The sequence below is a fragment of the Xenopus laevis genome, chromosome 6S (assembly GCF_017654675.1).
Source record: "Xenopus laevis strain J_2021 chromosome 6S, Xenopus_laevis_v10.1, whole genome shotgun sequence".
Classification (NCBI taxonomy): domain Eukaryota; kingdom Metazoa; phylum Chordata; class Amphibia; order Anura; family Pipidae; genus Xenopus; species Xenopus laevis.
Genome location: NC_054382.1, coordinates 7954201 through 7971724, shown reverse-complemented (window position 1 = coordinate 7971724; position 17524 = coordinate 7954201). Strand labels below are relative to the sequence as shown.

General features: G+C 41.3%; 1 protein-coding gene across 8 annotated transcripts in view; it reads right to left on the bottom strand.

Annotated features, from left to right (window-relative positions):
• The window catches only part of LOC108719816 (sodium channel protein type 5 subunit alpha), a 239232-nt gene that overhangs the window by 140707 nt on the left and 81001 nt on the right, over nt 1-17524 (bottom strand). For all 8 annotated transcript variants that reach the window (XM_041567344.1, XM_041567343.1, XM_041567342.1 and 5 more), the window contains exons 5-6: nt 8604-8732; nt 5839-5930 (exon numbers count right to left, since the gene is read on the bottom strand). In XM_041567344.1, coding sequence (XP_041423278.1) covers nt 5839-5930; nt 8604-8732 — 221 coding nt within the window. The remainder of the gene's footprint in view (nt 1-5838; nt 5931-8603; nt 8733-17524) is intronic.

The window sequence follows — 17524 nt, the reverse complement described above, 5'->3', positions numbered from 1 at the left end:
AAATCTGAATTTGGTGCAAAAGGCAATAGGACAGAAGGACGTGCCAAACAGGATGGACTTGCTCTTCAAATGCTCTTAACCTTTTGTCCAAAATGTAAATAACCGTTTTTTTAGGGTCCCACTGTTAAATTTTTTGTTGCTTTTTCTAATATTGCAACATAGTCTGAATTCCTTTTGCACCTTCCCACCAGCACAAAGCACATTTACGTACTGATAAATGACATGTTTTTACCCCCCGGGTTAGAAACTAAAATGCATACGTGTGTATTCCAACAATAAAAATAAGCAATTTTTTGAAAAACAGATTTTCTTTTAAGCAATAAATCTGGAACTGAGTGGGTTTCTGTCAACAGAAAGTGTTTGGTTGAAGTTTTTCTTTGAAGGCTGGAATTAGTCACTCTCGCTTTGGGCAATTACATACAAAAAAAAAAAGCCAAATGCTAAGTGCCAGATTCGGACGATCATGAGAAATCGAGGCACATCTATCTCTGAAAGTCATGATTTCAATGAGACTTGTTTTTGGGGAATTGGGACATAGGAGTAACTGCAAGGGGCTTGTAGGAGTGAGGCAGTGGGTAAAGCTAAAGAGAGATGCTGCTAATAGGGCAAGAAAAAATAATTATTTATAAAAATAATAAAATCTGTTTCGCCTCAGTCATACCACAAACCCAGCAAACTAACGGCCGAAGTTAGGGAAAAATCCTACATAAAGAAGCAGCTAATATTTCCATTAAAGGGATACTGTAATGGGGAATTTTTTTTTTTCAAAATGAATCATTTAATAGTGCTGCTCCAGCAGAATTCTGCACTGGAAACAGATTTTTTTATATTCAATTTTGAAATCTGACATGGGGCTAGACATTTTGTCAATTTCCCAGCTGCCCCTGGTCATGTGACTTGTGCCTGCACTTTAGGAGAGAAATGCTTTCTGGCAGGCTGCTGTTTTTCCTTCTCAATGTAACTGAATGTGTCTCAGTGAGACATGGGTTTTTACTATTGAGTGTTGTTCTTAGATCTACCAGGCAGCTGTTATCTTGTGTTAGGGAGCTGCTATCTGGTTACCTTCCCATTGTTCTTTTGTTTGGCTGCTGGGGGGGGGAAGGGAGGGGGTGATATCACTCCGACTTGCAGTACAGCAGTAAAGAGTGATTGAAGTTTATCAGAGCACAAGTCACATGACTTGGGGCAGCTGGGAAATTGACAATATGTCTATGTCATTTTAGATTTCAAAATTGAATATAAAAAAATCTGTTTGCTCTTTTGAGAAACGGATTTCAGTAAGAATTCTGCTGGAGCAGCTCTATTAACTGAAGCATTTTGAAAAAAAAAATGTTTTCCCCATGACAGTATCCCTTTAAACTGAAATACTGGATAAAATGGAATTAATTACACCAATATAATAGCATGCATGCAACATCAAGCAATGGATTGCACAAGCCCCGGGTACCCCTAAACTTCATTTGGATGCCTTGGACTAGATGTTGGTTATAAATACTGTATGTAATACTGTAAGTGTTGTTACAGGTGTATATAAGCAGCAGAAAGTAAGTAAACACAAGGCTCCTTGCATTCATATGCTGAGCCATCCCATGAATTTATTCTGATTGGCTACTTGCACATGAATCACAAATATAGAATTGCCTGTTGTCAATGCAGGTTGAAATGAGCGTTATACCAAGGTTTTGTTGGCCCTGTGTTTTTCCATAGAATTGCAGGCGGGTAGTGGACTAAACTTTCTTATTTGCTCTAACTCAGGGCCACTATTAAAAATCACTGGGCCCGGTACAACAAAATTGTCTGGGCCCGTCCACCCCGAGCCCCACCCAGATCCCACCCACACCACAGTAAAAAGGCCACACAAACATCAGCGCTGAAAATGGTAAACCCCCCCACACACAAGTTATAAAAAGCCATTGATGCTCAGAGCCCCCTTATAAGCTAAAAAAATAATTGGTGACCAGGGCACCCCTATAAGTTAAAAAAGAAAACATTGTCACCTGGGCCCCCCTTAAAAGTTTTTAAAAAAACTATTGGTGGCCATGGCCCGCCTTACAGGTTAAAAAGAAACATTGGGGCCCCAGAGAATATTTTTTTAAAAAAAAACATTGGTGGCAATGGCCTATAGAGTATTGAAATAATACATTGGTGGCAGGTGGTTTAATAAAATTAAATGGCTTTGGCTCTTCGGGACTTCAACGGTTCGGCAGGACTTTGGCACTGTCAAGGGGTGCCCAGCTATTTTGAAAAGTGCAGCAAAGCCGGGCCCCCCTTTAGGTCCAGGCCATTTATAACAGAACCTCCAGTGCCCCCCCCCCATGGCAGCCCTGCTCTAACCTGCCTACAATTTCAACACGCAAAGTTTCTCCCCTCCTTCTGGCAGCAGCTGCTGATTTATATATCCCCTCCTCCAAACCTCTCCAGGCTCCAGTGATGTTGGAGGGTGGTGGCACAGGCACTGGCACATAAATAAGGACAGCGCAGAATGGTTGGTTTTGGGTTAGGCACTGCACATTAGGGTTGGGCATGGGTCATCTTTCTCACACTATCTGAGATCATTGGAATCTTCAAATTATATATTAACTTTTTGTCAGTTTTAAAATTGGGGTAAAAAATAATTTGATGGCAGCATTATTTATAGTGGTATGTATTCACAGTATCCATAAGACGTTATATTCCAAGCATTAGCCAGGACAATAGCCATACCCATTATCCTGCAGCCCCTCTACCTTTTGCCATGCGGTCAGACATGTTAAGCATTTAATGTAAGGTCTCACTGGGAGATTTTGGGAGATTTAGACGCCCGGCAACTAATTGCCTCTTCTTCTGGGCGACAATGTCCCCTGCCTTCCCGTCGGCTATAATGAAAAATCGCCAGCGGGATGGAACTCGCGTAGCTTCGTAGTCGCCCGAAGTTTCCTGGGGAGAAAAGGCTGAACAAAACCTGTCCCCAGAATTCAGGGCCAGGGCTTGTTACACATCCGCAAGAGCTGGCTCGGTACCAGGCATTGTATTTACACATCCAAAGAAGCTAATTACAACTGCTATCATTATCAGTGTGTAGGGTGGGCAATCATTAAGATTGGGGGGGGGGCGCTCCCCGCTAACTACAGGCTGACAGGATCAAATCTATAAATATGAAGAGATGGTGAATGCTCTCTCTCCCTCTGTGTCTAAACATTGGTTCTCAGGGGACTGAAACGACATACAAAATCAACTCGCCTGTCAGACGGAGACAAGTGGAACTGTATTGCTGGCTCTGTGCAAGTCTTTCTTGCTTTGGAGGTAGTGGATACAGTGTACAGTTTAACTTGCTTGGGCTGTGTGCAGTCGGACTGGCCCAATGGGACACCGGGGAAAAAACACGGGGGGCCCTGACCCTTAATGGGCCCCCACCAGGCCAGACCCCTCTCCCGATCAGGTTGCAAAAAAAAAAGTTTTTTTAGGCACCGCGCAACGCCATCTGCGCATGCATGCAGCTTCATTCATGCAGGCGCGCCGATCGAAGCCTTCACGCAGGTACCGAGTGCCTCCTTCATGCATGGGCGCTCGGCACATCACAGTAGGGGGGTCGGAGGGGCCCCTGCTGTGTGTAGTTTCATATAGGCATGGCAAAAAGCATGGGTCTCTCTCCACAAGTATGTACTTAACCCTCCCCATACATACTAGGCAACCAGCCTAAACCCAGCAACAGCATAACTTGAAGTAAGCAAAATAATTTTAGGTCCTTAGAAGGAAAAGCTAAAACTAAGTAAGCTTTATGAGAAAGGTCTATATAAATACACCAGTAAACCCTCAAAGTAATGCAGCTCTGAGTCCTCTGTCAAAAGAAACAGCACATTTCTTTCCTTCTATTGTGTACTCATGGGCTTCTGTATCAGACTTCCTGTTTTCAGCTTAAACCTCCAGGGCTTGGGCATGCTCAGTTTGCTCCTCTCTCCCTCTCCCTTTTCCACCTCCCTCCTGACCTCCCTGAGCCCAGAGCTATGAGTGAGCAGGGAGAGACTCAGGCAGGAAGTGATGTCACAACAAGCTAATATGGCAGCTGCTATCCTAAACAAACAGAGAGCTTCTAGAGCTGTTTACTCAGGTATGATAAATCATTCTGCAGAATAAATATAGTGTAATATTTTGCTCTATTGTGGATAATCTGTTGGCAATAAACTGCTTTGATAGCTTTCCTTCTTCTTTAAACGTTTAGAATAAGGCATGCTCAACCATTGTACCCCAGTGCCCCCTAAACTGCCTAGGCCTTCAGCAGTGACAGTTTCTGTTTCTTCCACAGATCCACCCCAGAGAGGTCTGTTCAACAGAATAAAAGGCCTGCAAGTGACTTGCTAGTTTCACTTTTAAAATCATATCAGAATATTTCAGTAGGTCTCAAATAGTTATTCAGCAGACCTAATGCTTTGTACCATTCCATAGTGAGACCTAGGCTTGGACTCTCAACCTTCATTGGAAGTGCTTCTGTGCTCCAGGGGTCTGTATATCAACTCCCACTGCTTCCCAGCATTGTATTAGTAAGACCCTTCATTGCACAGTGAGACCCAGCATTGAACAGTCAAGCCTAAGCTTAGAGCTTCAAGCTTCGTTGGAAGTAGTGATTGGCGAATTTGCGCCGTTTCGCAGAAAAATTAGCGAATTTTGCGAAATGGCGAAAAATGCGCGAAACGTCGCTGGCGTCTCGTTTTTGACACCGGCGCCCGTTTTTGGCGCCGGCGTCCATTTTTTTGGAAAAAATTTTTTGACGCCGGTGAATTTTTTCCGCGAATTTTCGTGGGTGTTTCGCAAATTTATTCGCTGGCGGCGAATCGCGCAAATTCGCCACAAATTTGCGCCTGGCGAATAAATTCGCCCATCACTAGTTGGAAGTGCTTCTGTGCTCCAGCCCTCTAAATATTTTAATCTAATTTACTTGAGATAATTTTATTATAACCTGCTTATCTCACTGGTCGGTATAGTGGGTATAGTGGGTTGCAGACGCCTCGTATAATAACAATTGGACAGCATTGCTCTGCTGTATTCAGTGCACACTAAGGAGCTGCATAATTCAGCCTCAACCATGTTGCTGCGTTCACTCAACTGTATTTCTTTTTATTGACAGGGACAGAGAGTATTTATACATGGAAACAAGCAGGAAAACACCAAGTCATAAACATGTTAATCCCTTTATTTTATTTTAATTTATAAAAGCACAATTTGCTTAAATTTCCTTATAACTGCATGTTATTACAGGTATGGGACCTGTTATCCAGAATTAGGGATGCACCGAATCCTTCTGCCCGGCCGAACCGAATCCGAATCCTAATTTGCATATGCAAATTAGGGGCGGATAGGGAAATCACAAAACAAGGAAGTATTTTTTTCCCTTTCCCACCCCTAATTTGCATATGCAAATTCGGATTTGGTTCGGTATTCGGCAGAATCTTTCATAAAGGATTCGGGGGTTCGGCCGAATCCAAAATAGTGGATTCGGTGCATCCCTATCCAGAATGCTCGGACCTTGGGTTTTTCAGATAAAGGATCCTTCCATAATTTGGATCTTCAAATTCTGACTTTTCATGTAAACATTAAATAAACCCAATAGGCTGGTTTTGCTTCCAATAAGGATTAATTATATCTTAGTTGGGGTCAAGTACAAAGTACAGTTTTATTATTAAAGAGAAAAAGGAAAGAAGTTTGGATTATTTGTATAAAATGGAGTCTATGGTCTTCCCGTAATTCGGAGCTTTCTGGATAACAGGTTTGCCAATAACAGATCCTATACCCGTACCACGCTTTTTCATCAAAAAAAACAGCCTTAGTGTCGGAAACAGCCTTAGTGTTTAACCCCATCCTCACCTGGAATGACCGAGATTGTTTTCAAAGCTCGAAGTACTCTGAACGTTCTCAAAGCGGAAACATTGCCCAGGTCCACAAACTCAGTTGCATATCTGTAACAAGGGAAAAGCACACACAAATAATAGCAAAACAGCGTCCAACAAAAGTGTGGGAGGAGCAAGAAAAACATGGTGGGGGCGACTGCGGCAGCGCAATGGCACTTGCTGTGCTTCAATTTCATAAGTCGCCCGAAGTTTCTTAACGAGGAAACTTTGGGCATCGTCAGAAATTGAATCGCCGCGAGTGCATTGCTGCAGGTGATTTTTAATTTTAGCAGGCGGAAGGCAGGGGGAAGGCAGGTCCGGGAGATTGTCGCCCCGAAGAAGAGGCAATTAGCCACCAGGCGACTAAATCTCCCCGAATCTGCCCGTGTGCCCTTACCCTAAAGGTGGCCATAGACGTAACAATTACGATCCTTCTTGGAAAAGATCTTTCCAAGAAAGATCGTTTGTTTCAATACACACGTGTAGAACTGAATCGTCAGATATACAGGTATATATATATATAGAAACAATAGAATTCTACCTGTATCTGACGATTCAGCACTAACAAAAGCCGATATTTGGGTGACTTCGAAGGCAACCGATCAAAATTTTCCGTCCAGCCCCATCGACGAACTGACCGAAATCCAAGTCTTCTGTCGGTCGGCTCTTTTCCCACCATACACGCACCGAATATCGCACGACAATTCGTTTTGTACGATATTATCTGTGCGTTTATGGCCAGCTTAAGTCCTGAGCATAAACCTAACGTAAATAAAGTGCAAAGACATTTCTTTGGCACATAAATCTGATTTCTAGTTTGCATTTCTGATAAGAGCTGCCAGCTGTTTGTTTGCCTACGGCCTATTGTGTATGGAAGCCTGTTATTTAGTGATAAGATTAGACGAAGCTAATTGGCCTGAAATAAGGGCTGTCAAGTTTTCTGTTCAAAAAGCTTTATCTTCCCCTTGGCAACATTCAAGGAGGCAATACTAACAATTTATTACCCCTGACACACAATATTACAAGTGTCCATAACTAAATGCTGAGCCAGGAGCTGGCCATGCAAAGACTGACTGTATAGGAACCCAGGGCTGTACGTTCAACTGCACTAATTACAGTGCAAATTATGAGTCAGGCTGACTACATTAGTTGCTATATTAGGGGGCTTTTTTTTTATTAAAGTCCGAATGCAAAAACTCTAAAAATTTGAGTTTCTTTTACTATGAAATCTGAATTTTTAGTGGGAAAAAAAACTCGAATTTTTTTTTAAATTTTGGCAAAAAGCCAAAAATACTCCATCTTCAACTTGTCAGAGTCCTGTAGAAGTCAATGCAATCCAAAGATATTATGGTCTGCGCTGGGTTTCGGAAAATAATCCGAACATTTCAGCTTTTCTGCTGACTTCACGAAAAATTCGGACTTTTCATGCATCAAATCCAAAAATTCAAGAAAGTAAGTAAGATAGGTTGAAAAAAGACAAACGTCCATCAAGTTCAACATTTTAACTCTATTTTAACCTGCCTAACCGCTAGTCCGAAACCGAAAAAATCCGGTAGAAATCGTGAGACAATCGGAAAAAATCACAGTTTTTCCCTATCCCATTTTTTCAATAATTAAGGGTAAATCGTGGATTCTAGTTTTATTTAAAACATGAGAAAATTTGGATTTTGATAACCCTTAGGTGATACATTTGTCAGAGTAAATAATGGTAAATTGTAGATTCTAGTTTGGTCAGACGTTTTTTTATTTAAAACATGAGAAAAATTCGGATTTTGATAAATAACCCCCTAGGTGATACATTTGTCAGAACTTCATAGGAAATCCAGCAATGTATATATTAACCGTAATAGCTGCCTTCAGTTACTTCAGCCACTGTTGAGGACAGATGTGGAGATTCGGGGAGCTTTAGTCGCCTGGCAACTTATTGCCTCTTCTGCAGATGACTTATCTCCCCAAAAAGCCTTCCCGTCGGCTAGAATCTAAATCGCCGGCAGGATGACACTTGGATCGCTTCGTTTTCCGAAGTTGCCTAACGAGGAAATGGGCGACTTCGGAAAACGAAGCGATCCAAGTCGGGCGACTAAATCTCCCCGAATCTTCGCGTCTGCCCTTACCCTAAAAGGGTAGCTTACCATTGTATTAACTTTTAGTATGATGAAGACAGTGATATATTGATGCAATCTGTAATTGGTCTTCATTTGTTTTCATTTTTTAATTATTGTTCTTTTTGTTCAGCAACTCTGCAATTTGTAAATTCAGCAGCTATTTGGTTGTTATAGTCCAATGTATCTTAGCAACCAGGCAGTGGATTGAATGAGACACTGGGAATTAAAATAGGAAAGGCCTGAATACATAGATGAGTGATGAAAAAATTAGCTATAATAATAAAAGTGTAGCCTCACAGAGCAATAGTGTTTTGCTGACAGAGTCAGTGACCCCCATTTGAAAGAGACAGAAGAAAAAGGCAGGTAATTTAAATAAGTAAAAAATGAAAAAAAATGAAGACCAATTGAAAAGTTGCTAAGGATAGGACATTCTATGACATAAAAATTAACTGAAAGGTGAACTACTACGATAAATATTTATAGTTAATCCATGGCACTCCACAGTGTTATTTACTCATATCGGACATGCCTTCTTCTATTGGTGTTAAAGAAGACACTATAAAGCCAACAACATGGATTCACTGCAAGCGATGGACCTTTCGCACCACATACTCTAATGATAAAGGATCATACTTACGCCATAACGATAACACTGAAGTCCAGCCAGTTCCATGGGTCTCGCAGAAACGTGAAGGGCTTCAAGCAAAATCCCCGTGCCAGTATTTTTATCATTGATTCAAAAGTATAAATGCCAGTGAAAGTGTACCTGGGTAAATAAGTGTAAAAATATATATTTAGTCACTGATGGTCAATGGAGAGGTCAATAGAAGTCAACAAGCCTTATAAATGGCACCAACCTAGGGGCCTAGTCATGGTAGGGATTTGGGGCCAAATCACTTTGCTGCCAATACCTCCTGGGCCCCCTGCAGTTGCAGGGTCTGATTAGTCTGTAGTTAAGCCTTATCCAGTGATTTAACTATGAAATAGCCTGGCCGGGCACCTGACAGCTATCATGTCTGAAGGCCTGACAGTTTCAATAACCGTCCTAGACAAACACATTATAATTCAATTGAATGTCTGGCTGCATTGTTTACACAGCAATTCATTTGTTTGTACAGAAATCATCTATTGCCTTTTATTCAGTGTCACTTCCACTTAGAAAATGATTAGACCAGTGGCTCCCAAACTATACGGTTCCCCCCCTTGGGGCACAGTTTGGAACAGGAACAATGGGGCTCAACCTGAAGGCCATTTTAAGGTGAACACTAATTTCCACCCAAATTTAAATGTATGGCTGATACATCAATACTTTCCTTTAGCTACAGCCAGACAGTGGTAAGCAGACATAGCCCCAGGGCTGGGCCAGGCCAGCTGGGCGCCCTAGGCAACCCAGCCTAAGGCCACCAACACCCCCACCCATGTGTCCAACGGCGACATGAAGGGAAGAGCTATGGAGAGAGCGAAGGAGGGAAGGGTGACAGGAGGGAGATGAGAGCAATGGAGGGGTGGGTGATGGAGGAAAGGAGGGGAGTAAGGGTTGCAAACCTGTCTTTGTGGTTTTTTTTTCGTTAAGTAGAAACTAATTTTTTTAAAACATTTTTTTATGTTACTGGTCTGGCCTCACGGGGGCAATTTGACACATTAAAGAGATACTGTCATGGGAAAAAAACATTTTTTTCAAAATGAATCAGTTAATAGTGCTGCTCTAGCAGAATTCTGCACTGAAATCCATTTCTCAAAAGAGAAAACAGATTTCTTTATATTCAATTTTGAAATCTGACATGGGGCTAGACATTTTGTCAATTTCCCAGCTGCCCCAAGTCATGTGACTTGTGCTCTGATAAACTTCAATCACTCTTTACTGCTGTACTGCAAGTTGGAGTGATATCACCCCCTGTCTTTTTCCCCCCAGCAGCCAAACAAAAGAACAATGGGAAGGTAACCAGATAACATCTCCCTAACACAAGATAACAGCTGCCTGGTATATCTAAGAACAACACTCAATAGTAAAAACCCATGTCCCACTGAGACACATTCAGTTACATTGAGAAGGAAAAACAGCAGCCTGCCAGAAAGCATTTCTCTCCTAAAGTGCAGGCACAAGTCACATGACCAGGGGCAGCTGGGAAATTGACAATATGTCTAGCCCCATGTCAAATTTCAAAATTGAATATAAAAAAATCTGTTTGCTCTTTTGAGAAATGGATTTCAGTGCAGAATTCTGCTGGAGCAGCACTATTAACTGATTCATTTTGAATTTTTTTTTTCCCCATGACAGTATCCCTTTAAGGACTTTGCTTTTCCTTTGCTGAGCAGCCACTATCCATGTGCCATTAACTTAGTTGGTGTTTTTAACACCTCACTGATATACAGTAATTAGCACATACCCCGGAGCCAATTAACCTGCCGATATATTTCAGAATGAGGGTGGAAGCCAAGAGTACCTGGAGGAAACTCACACACACAGAATAATACTAACTTAACGTATAATTCTTCACTAAGTAATGCACATTTCAAAAGTAAAAGTAGTAACCTCCGCTGTATGCTGCAAATGCACGGAGTTTGTCAGGTAAAATGGGAGACCTAGAATTAATTGCATGCTCTAAAAATTATGATATAATTGGTATCACTGAGACCTGGTGGGATGAAACATGTGACTGGATTGTGAATTTAAATGGTTACACCCTTTTTAGGAGGGACAGAGGGATTAAAAAGGGTGGAGGAGTGGGTTTGTATGTAAAGCCTGAATTAAAGCCATGCGCTAAAGAAATAAAAATAGCTGGCACTGGTGAGGGTGTAGAATCACTCTGGGTAGAGATTTCGACTGGGCAAAAGGTATCAAAAAGAATTATCATTGGTGTATGCTATAAACCACCTCGTATAAGTGTCGAGTATGAAGCCCAGCTACTCTTGCAGATACAAGCGGCTTCACGGCTGGGTCAAGTTGTTGCTATGGGTGACTTCAATTATCCAGACATTGACTGGGGTAATGGGGTTGCTAAGACAGAAAAAGCTAGTAGGTTTGTAAATATGCTGAATGACAACTTTTTATTCCAGCTCGTTCAAGAACCTACTAGGAATAACTCTCTTTTGGACCTTGTAATAACTAACAATACTGAACTCATCTCTAACATTTGTGTGGGTGAGGGGCATTTAGGGAATAGTGATCATAACATGGTCTCCTTTGAGATTCTGTTGCAGAAGCAATTCTATAAGGGAGTAACTAAAACACTAAATTTCAGACGTGCAAACTTTGACAGTATAAGGGCATCTCTGCAACATATTAAGTGGGAAATGCTTTTCACAGGGTTAAACACAGAACAAAAATGGGAAGTCTTTAAAATGCTGCTTAATAAATATACTTGTCAGTATATTCCACTTGTAAGCAAGGAATGTCGTTGCAAAGCAAAACCTTTTTGGTTCAATAGAAGCGTTGGTGTTGAGGTGGGTAAGAAAAGACGTGCTTTTAAGGCTTTCAAGTTAGCTGGTACAGCCGAAACATTTATAAGGTACAAGGAGGCCAATAAATCATGCAAAGAAGCTATAAGGCAAGCTAAAATTGCTATAGAAAAGGATATTGCAGCAAGCAGTAAAAAAAATCCCAAATTATTTTTTAAATATGTCAATAGTAAAAAAATGAAGCAGGAAGGGGTGGGACCCTTACTATCAGAGGGGGATCAGCTGGTTGATGAAAACAAAATAAAAGCGCAGATTCTGAACTCGTATTTTTCATCTGTTTACACAAATGAAGAACCAGTAAGTGAAGGTTTCCTTCTTAACACTCCCAATTCTAGTAATACAACTAATGATGTATGGTTCACACAAGAAGAAATTCAAAAGAGACTTGAACAGGTTAAGATTAACAAAGGTCCAGGGCCAGATGGTATTCATCCCAGGGTAATTAGCGAGCTTAGCTCTGTGATTGCCAAACCTCTTTACTTAATTTTTCAGGATTCATTGAGATCTGGTATTGTGCCAAGAGACTGGCGAATTGCTAATGTGGTGCCTCTATTCAAAAAAGGATCCCGTTCTCAGCCTCAAAACTATAGGCCAGTTAGTCTGACGTCAGTATTAGGAAAGCTTTTCGAAGGGTTAATAAAGGATAAGATACTGGACTTCATAGCAAATCATAATACTATGAGTTTGTGCCAGCATGGTTTTATGCGTAATAGATCTTGCCAGACTAACTTAATTTCTTTTTACGAGAATGTAAGTAGAGACCTGGATTCTGGGATGGCAGTGGATGTGATTTACTTAGACTTTGCTAAAGCATTTGATACAGTGCCACACAAAAGGTTACTGGTTAAATTAAGGAATGTTGGCCTGGAACATAGTATTTGTACCTGGATAGAGAACTGGCTAAAAGATAGACTACAAAGAGTGGTGGTAAATGGAACATTTTCTAATTGGACCAGTGTTGTTAGTGGAGTACCGCAGGGCTCTGTACTAGGTCCCTTGCTTTTCAACTTGTTTATTAATGACCTGGAGGTGGGCATTGAAAGTACTGTTTCTATTTTTGCAGATGATACTAAATTGTGCAGAACTATAGGTTCCATGCAGGATGCTGCCACTTTGCAAAGTGATCTGTCTAAACTGGAAAACTGGGCAGCAAACTGGAAAATGAGGTTCAATGTTGATAAATGCAAGGTTATGCACTTTGGCAAAAATAATATAAATGCAAGTTATACACTAAATGGCAATGTGTTGGGAGTTTCCTTAAATGAAAAGGATCTAGGGGTCTTTGTAGATAACACGTTGTCTAATTCTGGGCAGTGTCATTCTGTGGCTACTAAAGCAAATAAAGTTCTGTCTTGCATAAAAAAGGGCATTAACTCAAGGGATGAAAACATAATTCTGCCTCTTTATAGGTCCCTGGTAAGGCCTCATCTGGAGTATGCAGTTCAGTTTTGGACTCCAGTCCTTAAGAGGGATATAAATGAGCTGGAGAGAGTGCAGAGACGTGCAACTAAATTGGTTAGAGGGACGGAAGACTTAAATTATGAGGGTAGACTGTCAAGGTTGGGGTTGTTTTCTCTGGAAAAAAGGCGCTTGCGAGGGGACATGATTACACTTTACAAGTACATTAGAGGACATTATAGACAAATGGCAGGGGACCTTTTTACCCATAAAGTGGATCACCGTACCAGAGGCCACCCCTTTAGACTAGAAGAAAAGAACTTTCATTTGAAGCAACGTAGAGGGTTCTTCACAGTCAGGACAGTGAGGTTGTGGAATGCACTGCCGGGTGATGTTGTGATGGCTGATTCAGTTAATGCCTTTAAGAATGGCTTGGATGATTTTTTGGACAGACATAATATTAAAGGCTATTGTGATACTAAACTCTATAGTTAATATAGGTATGGGTATATAGAATTTTAATTAAAAGTAGGGAGGGGTGTGTGTATGGATGCTGGGTTTTCATTTGGAGGGGTTGAACTTGATGGACTTTGTCTTTTTTCAACCCAATTTAATTTAACTATGTAACACACTTGGTAGGATCTAATCATATCTAATAAAGTATAGGCCAATTGACTGGGATGCCAAAAAGCTAGGCATCTCCTGAGTGCATTAAAATCAATAGGAGACATATGTATTAAGCTGGCCATAGATGCAAAGATCCGATCGTTGAACCCTCGAACGATCAGACTTCCCCGTCTCCCGAACTGCCACTAACCTTCAGTTTAAGTAAAGTAGTAAAAGAACAGATCAGCAGATGTTCTGCCCCTAAGAAAGTTTATGTCCGACAAAGCTGCTCCCACTGAAAATCGTCAGATCGGCAATACATGATGCAGAGATATTATCGGCAGCAAATCTTTTAACCTGGCCTATCATCCAAACCTCTAAGGGACCAAAAATCTTGGGACTCTCCACACACAGTCGAAAAATCGTAAGAATCGAGGATTCGTACGATCAGATCTTTGTGTCTATGGCCAACTTTACTCTTTTATGTCCCTGTTGTCTACCATGTACCTAAACCCACTGGTTTAATAGTACAAATACAGTATAGCAGTTTAGCTGACAGTATGTGTGACCCAAATCAGCTTAAAGCTGGCAGATAGGTAGTTAAAAAAAAAGAAAGAAAGGTTGAACTTGATGGACATGTGTCTTTTTTCAACCTTACTTACTATGTTACTATGTTACTATGTTACATGGGCCGATAAAAGCTGCCCACTCACTGTGTCTTATTGGCCCGTGTGTGGGGCCCTCCGACGGGCTTACCCGATCGATATCTGGCAGATGTCAATCGGGCAGAGGTAAAAATCCCATTGGATCACAAACCGCACCTGTTCGTTGATGCAGTCCCGCGATCTGAAAGCCCGTATTATCCGATTGTTGGGCCCTAGGGCCTACATTTGAATCAGCCTATCACCTTCCTCAATGTGGGCAAATCAGGGAGAGATCTGCTCATTTGGTGAAATCGCCAAACAAGCAGATCTCTAGATCTCTATGTTATATTGTTTGTCAAGCAAAATAAACTTCACTAACACTATTTAAGTTATTTTACCGTATATACTCGAGTATAAGCCGAGTTTTTCAGCCCCCAAAATATGCTGAAAAACTCTACCTCGGCTTATACTCGGGTCAAGCTCAAAAACGCGAGTAAAAAACGGTTTAAAAAATGGTCTAAGAATAGTAGCCGGCGTCCAAGAATAGTCGCCGGCGACTATTCTTGGACGCCAGCGACTATTCTTAGACCGTTTTTGCACTTGACCCGAATATAAGCCGGGTAGAGTTTTTCAGCATATTTTGGGGGCTGAAAAACTCGGCTTATACTCGAGTATATACGGTAAAATAACTTAAATAGTGTTAGTGAAGTTTATTTTGCTTGACAAACAATATAACATAGAGATCTAGAGATCTGCTTGTTTGGCGATTTCACCAAATGAGCAGATCTCTCCCTGATTTGCCCACATTGAGGAAGGTGATAGGCTGATTCAAATGTAGGCCCTAGGGCCCAACAATCGGATGATACGGGCTTTCAGATCGCCGGCGTCCAAGAATAGTCTCCAAGAATATCTGCCGGCATCCAAAAACGAGACGCCGGCACCTCCAATGGGAGCAGAAACCCTCAATTTTTTGATTGAAACTTACCAGAAGCTGCTGCATTTCTCACCCTAGGCTTATGCTTGAGTCAATAAGCTTTCCCAGTTTTTGGAGGTAAAATTAGGTACCTCGGCTTATACTCGGGACGGCTTATACTCGAGTATATATGGTAATCATGTTTCTTTGAGTCTTGGAATATATTTTGTAAACAGTGTTATTAAGGAAAACATAATTATCCCAAAATCGTATTCATGTGGAAGAATGGAGGACCTGATGCACATGCCCATGCACTGGCTACAAAATTAGATGGTAAGAATGGAGGGGAATGTGGGGGAGAGCAGTGACATCTAGGAGGTGCTGAATGGAAAGTAAAAGTAATTGTCAGTTGCAGGCAATATATGATGGACAGCTGAGATTTGTACGTGTTTATAACAGGTATGGATGTTAGAATGAAAAAAAAATGTGTTTATCATGTTCAATTTGAAAATGACTTTTTTTGAACAGCTTTTTATATCTGGGTGACAGGTCCGCTTTAAGGCCAGGGCACACAATGCTATTTCGGGAGACTAGTTGCCCAGCGACAAATCGCTTTTTCTTCCCAAATTGCCTTCCTGCCGGCTAGAATGTAAGTCATCGTCAGAATGGCAGTCGGATGGTTTCGGCTTTCAGAATTCGCCCGAAGTTTCCTCGTGAGGCAACTTCAGGCAACTTCAGAAAACGAAGAGCTCTGAGTGCCATCCCGCCAGCGATTTTCATTCTAGCCAGCGGGAAGGCAGTTCATGGAGATTAGTCACCCAAAGAAGAAGCGATTTGTCGCTGGGCGACTAGTCTCCCGAAATAGCAGCGTTTGCCCTTACCCTTAAGGCTCACCAATCCAATGGTTTGACAACATACAAAGCAGCCCATGCATGGCACATAAAAATTGCCTTTGAATATAAGAAACTCCCCTGAAATCAACACACAGGAGACAAATATAAGCTAATATTATTTTTTAAAAGGCTTTAATGGAACTGAGGTCACGGTGCTGTTTCCATTGAAAGGACAAGTGTTTTTTTTGTGATGAAAGATTTATCTGTCGGAGATACCCAGGGTGATCCTAAATCTGTCATGTGCCTCTTCTCCCTGTCAATGTAAGTTTCTTTGTGGTTTCCAATGGATGTCATTAGCTTCGGAAGCAGCCCCAGTAACTACACAGGCCAGATAGACAGATCAATACATAAAATGCACCAGAGCTTCCAAAGGCTATTTAAGGTGTCATCAACGAAGCTGAACGCAATGGGGCTCTGGACTGGGGAAGGTCAATAGGTAGAGACCTTCCCCAGTTTGAATATCATTGAAGTATTTACATATATACCTATAGCTATAGTAGCTTTGTTTAGTTTTATTATTATACAGATTATTTCATTTTGCATACAGATGCTATATGCTCCAGTGAGCTGTCATCCTCAGAATTCAAAGTCAATGTGTCTGGGTAGAGGCAAGCCATGTGGTAGTTCCCACTCTGCAGTATGTAAAATAGTAGTGAAGGGTGGTCCTGTACAGACAACAAGCTTTACCCTAAAATCAGTGGCGTAAATAGACATCACTGGGCCCCACAGCAAATTATTTTTCAGGTCACCAAAATGTTTAGAGGTTGCCTTGTTTTTCCAATATTTATTGAAACTGCATATGTAATAGGGCCTCATGGGGCCCCTATACTTCCTGGACCCCCTGCAGCCGCAGGGACTGCTTCGTTTATAGTTACGCCACTGCCGAAATTTTATAGTTCAATCAGATAATTTATGATCAGGGTCATAGTATCTCCTTCAAATGCTACATAGAACCCAGATCTTTATTGCCCTTGGATATAAAAAGGAAAATATCCTGTATATCCAATGACCACAAGCTCTCGAACTGCCAGATTACTGGTAGATTCTGAAGGGCTTTATCTGGTTTATGGCCTGTACATGTTTCTATTTAGGTTAGTGGGGCAATAAAACAGCTGCTTCCAGTGCCATAGTCTAAAGCCCAGTACATGGATTCTGACTCATTTTTAGGCATCGCTGCCCCTTTTACTCCCCTTCGGCAACACCATTCCACAACTTCCATTAACTGAATTGTAAGGCCATTTGCAACTGTGTTTTTTGAATGATTTAATGTTTGAATGATTTTGTTTATTTTGCAGTTGTAGTTGCTAGGGCTGTACTATTTTAGAAACCAGGCAGCAATTTTGAAATTAAAAACAAAAGACTTTAATGGAGAACTAAAGCCTAACTAAAGAAGTAGCTAGAAATGTTGTACATGATGTTTTGTGCTTCTGTACCAGCCCAAGGCAACCACAGCCCTTTAGCAGTAAAGATCTGTGTCTCCAAAGATGCCCCAGTAGCTCCCCATCTTCTTTTCTGCTGATTCACTGCACATGCTCTGTGCTGCTGTCACTTACTGAGCTTAGGGACCCACTCACAATATACAGTACACATAGAATAGAAATGTCACAATATAAGGCTGATTAGTAATTAATACACATACTTACTA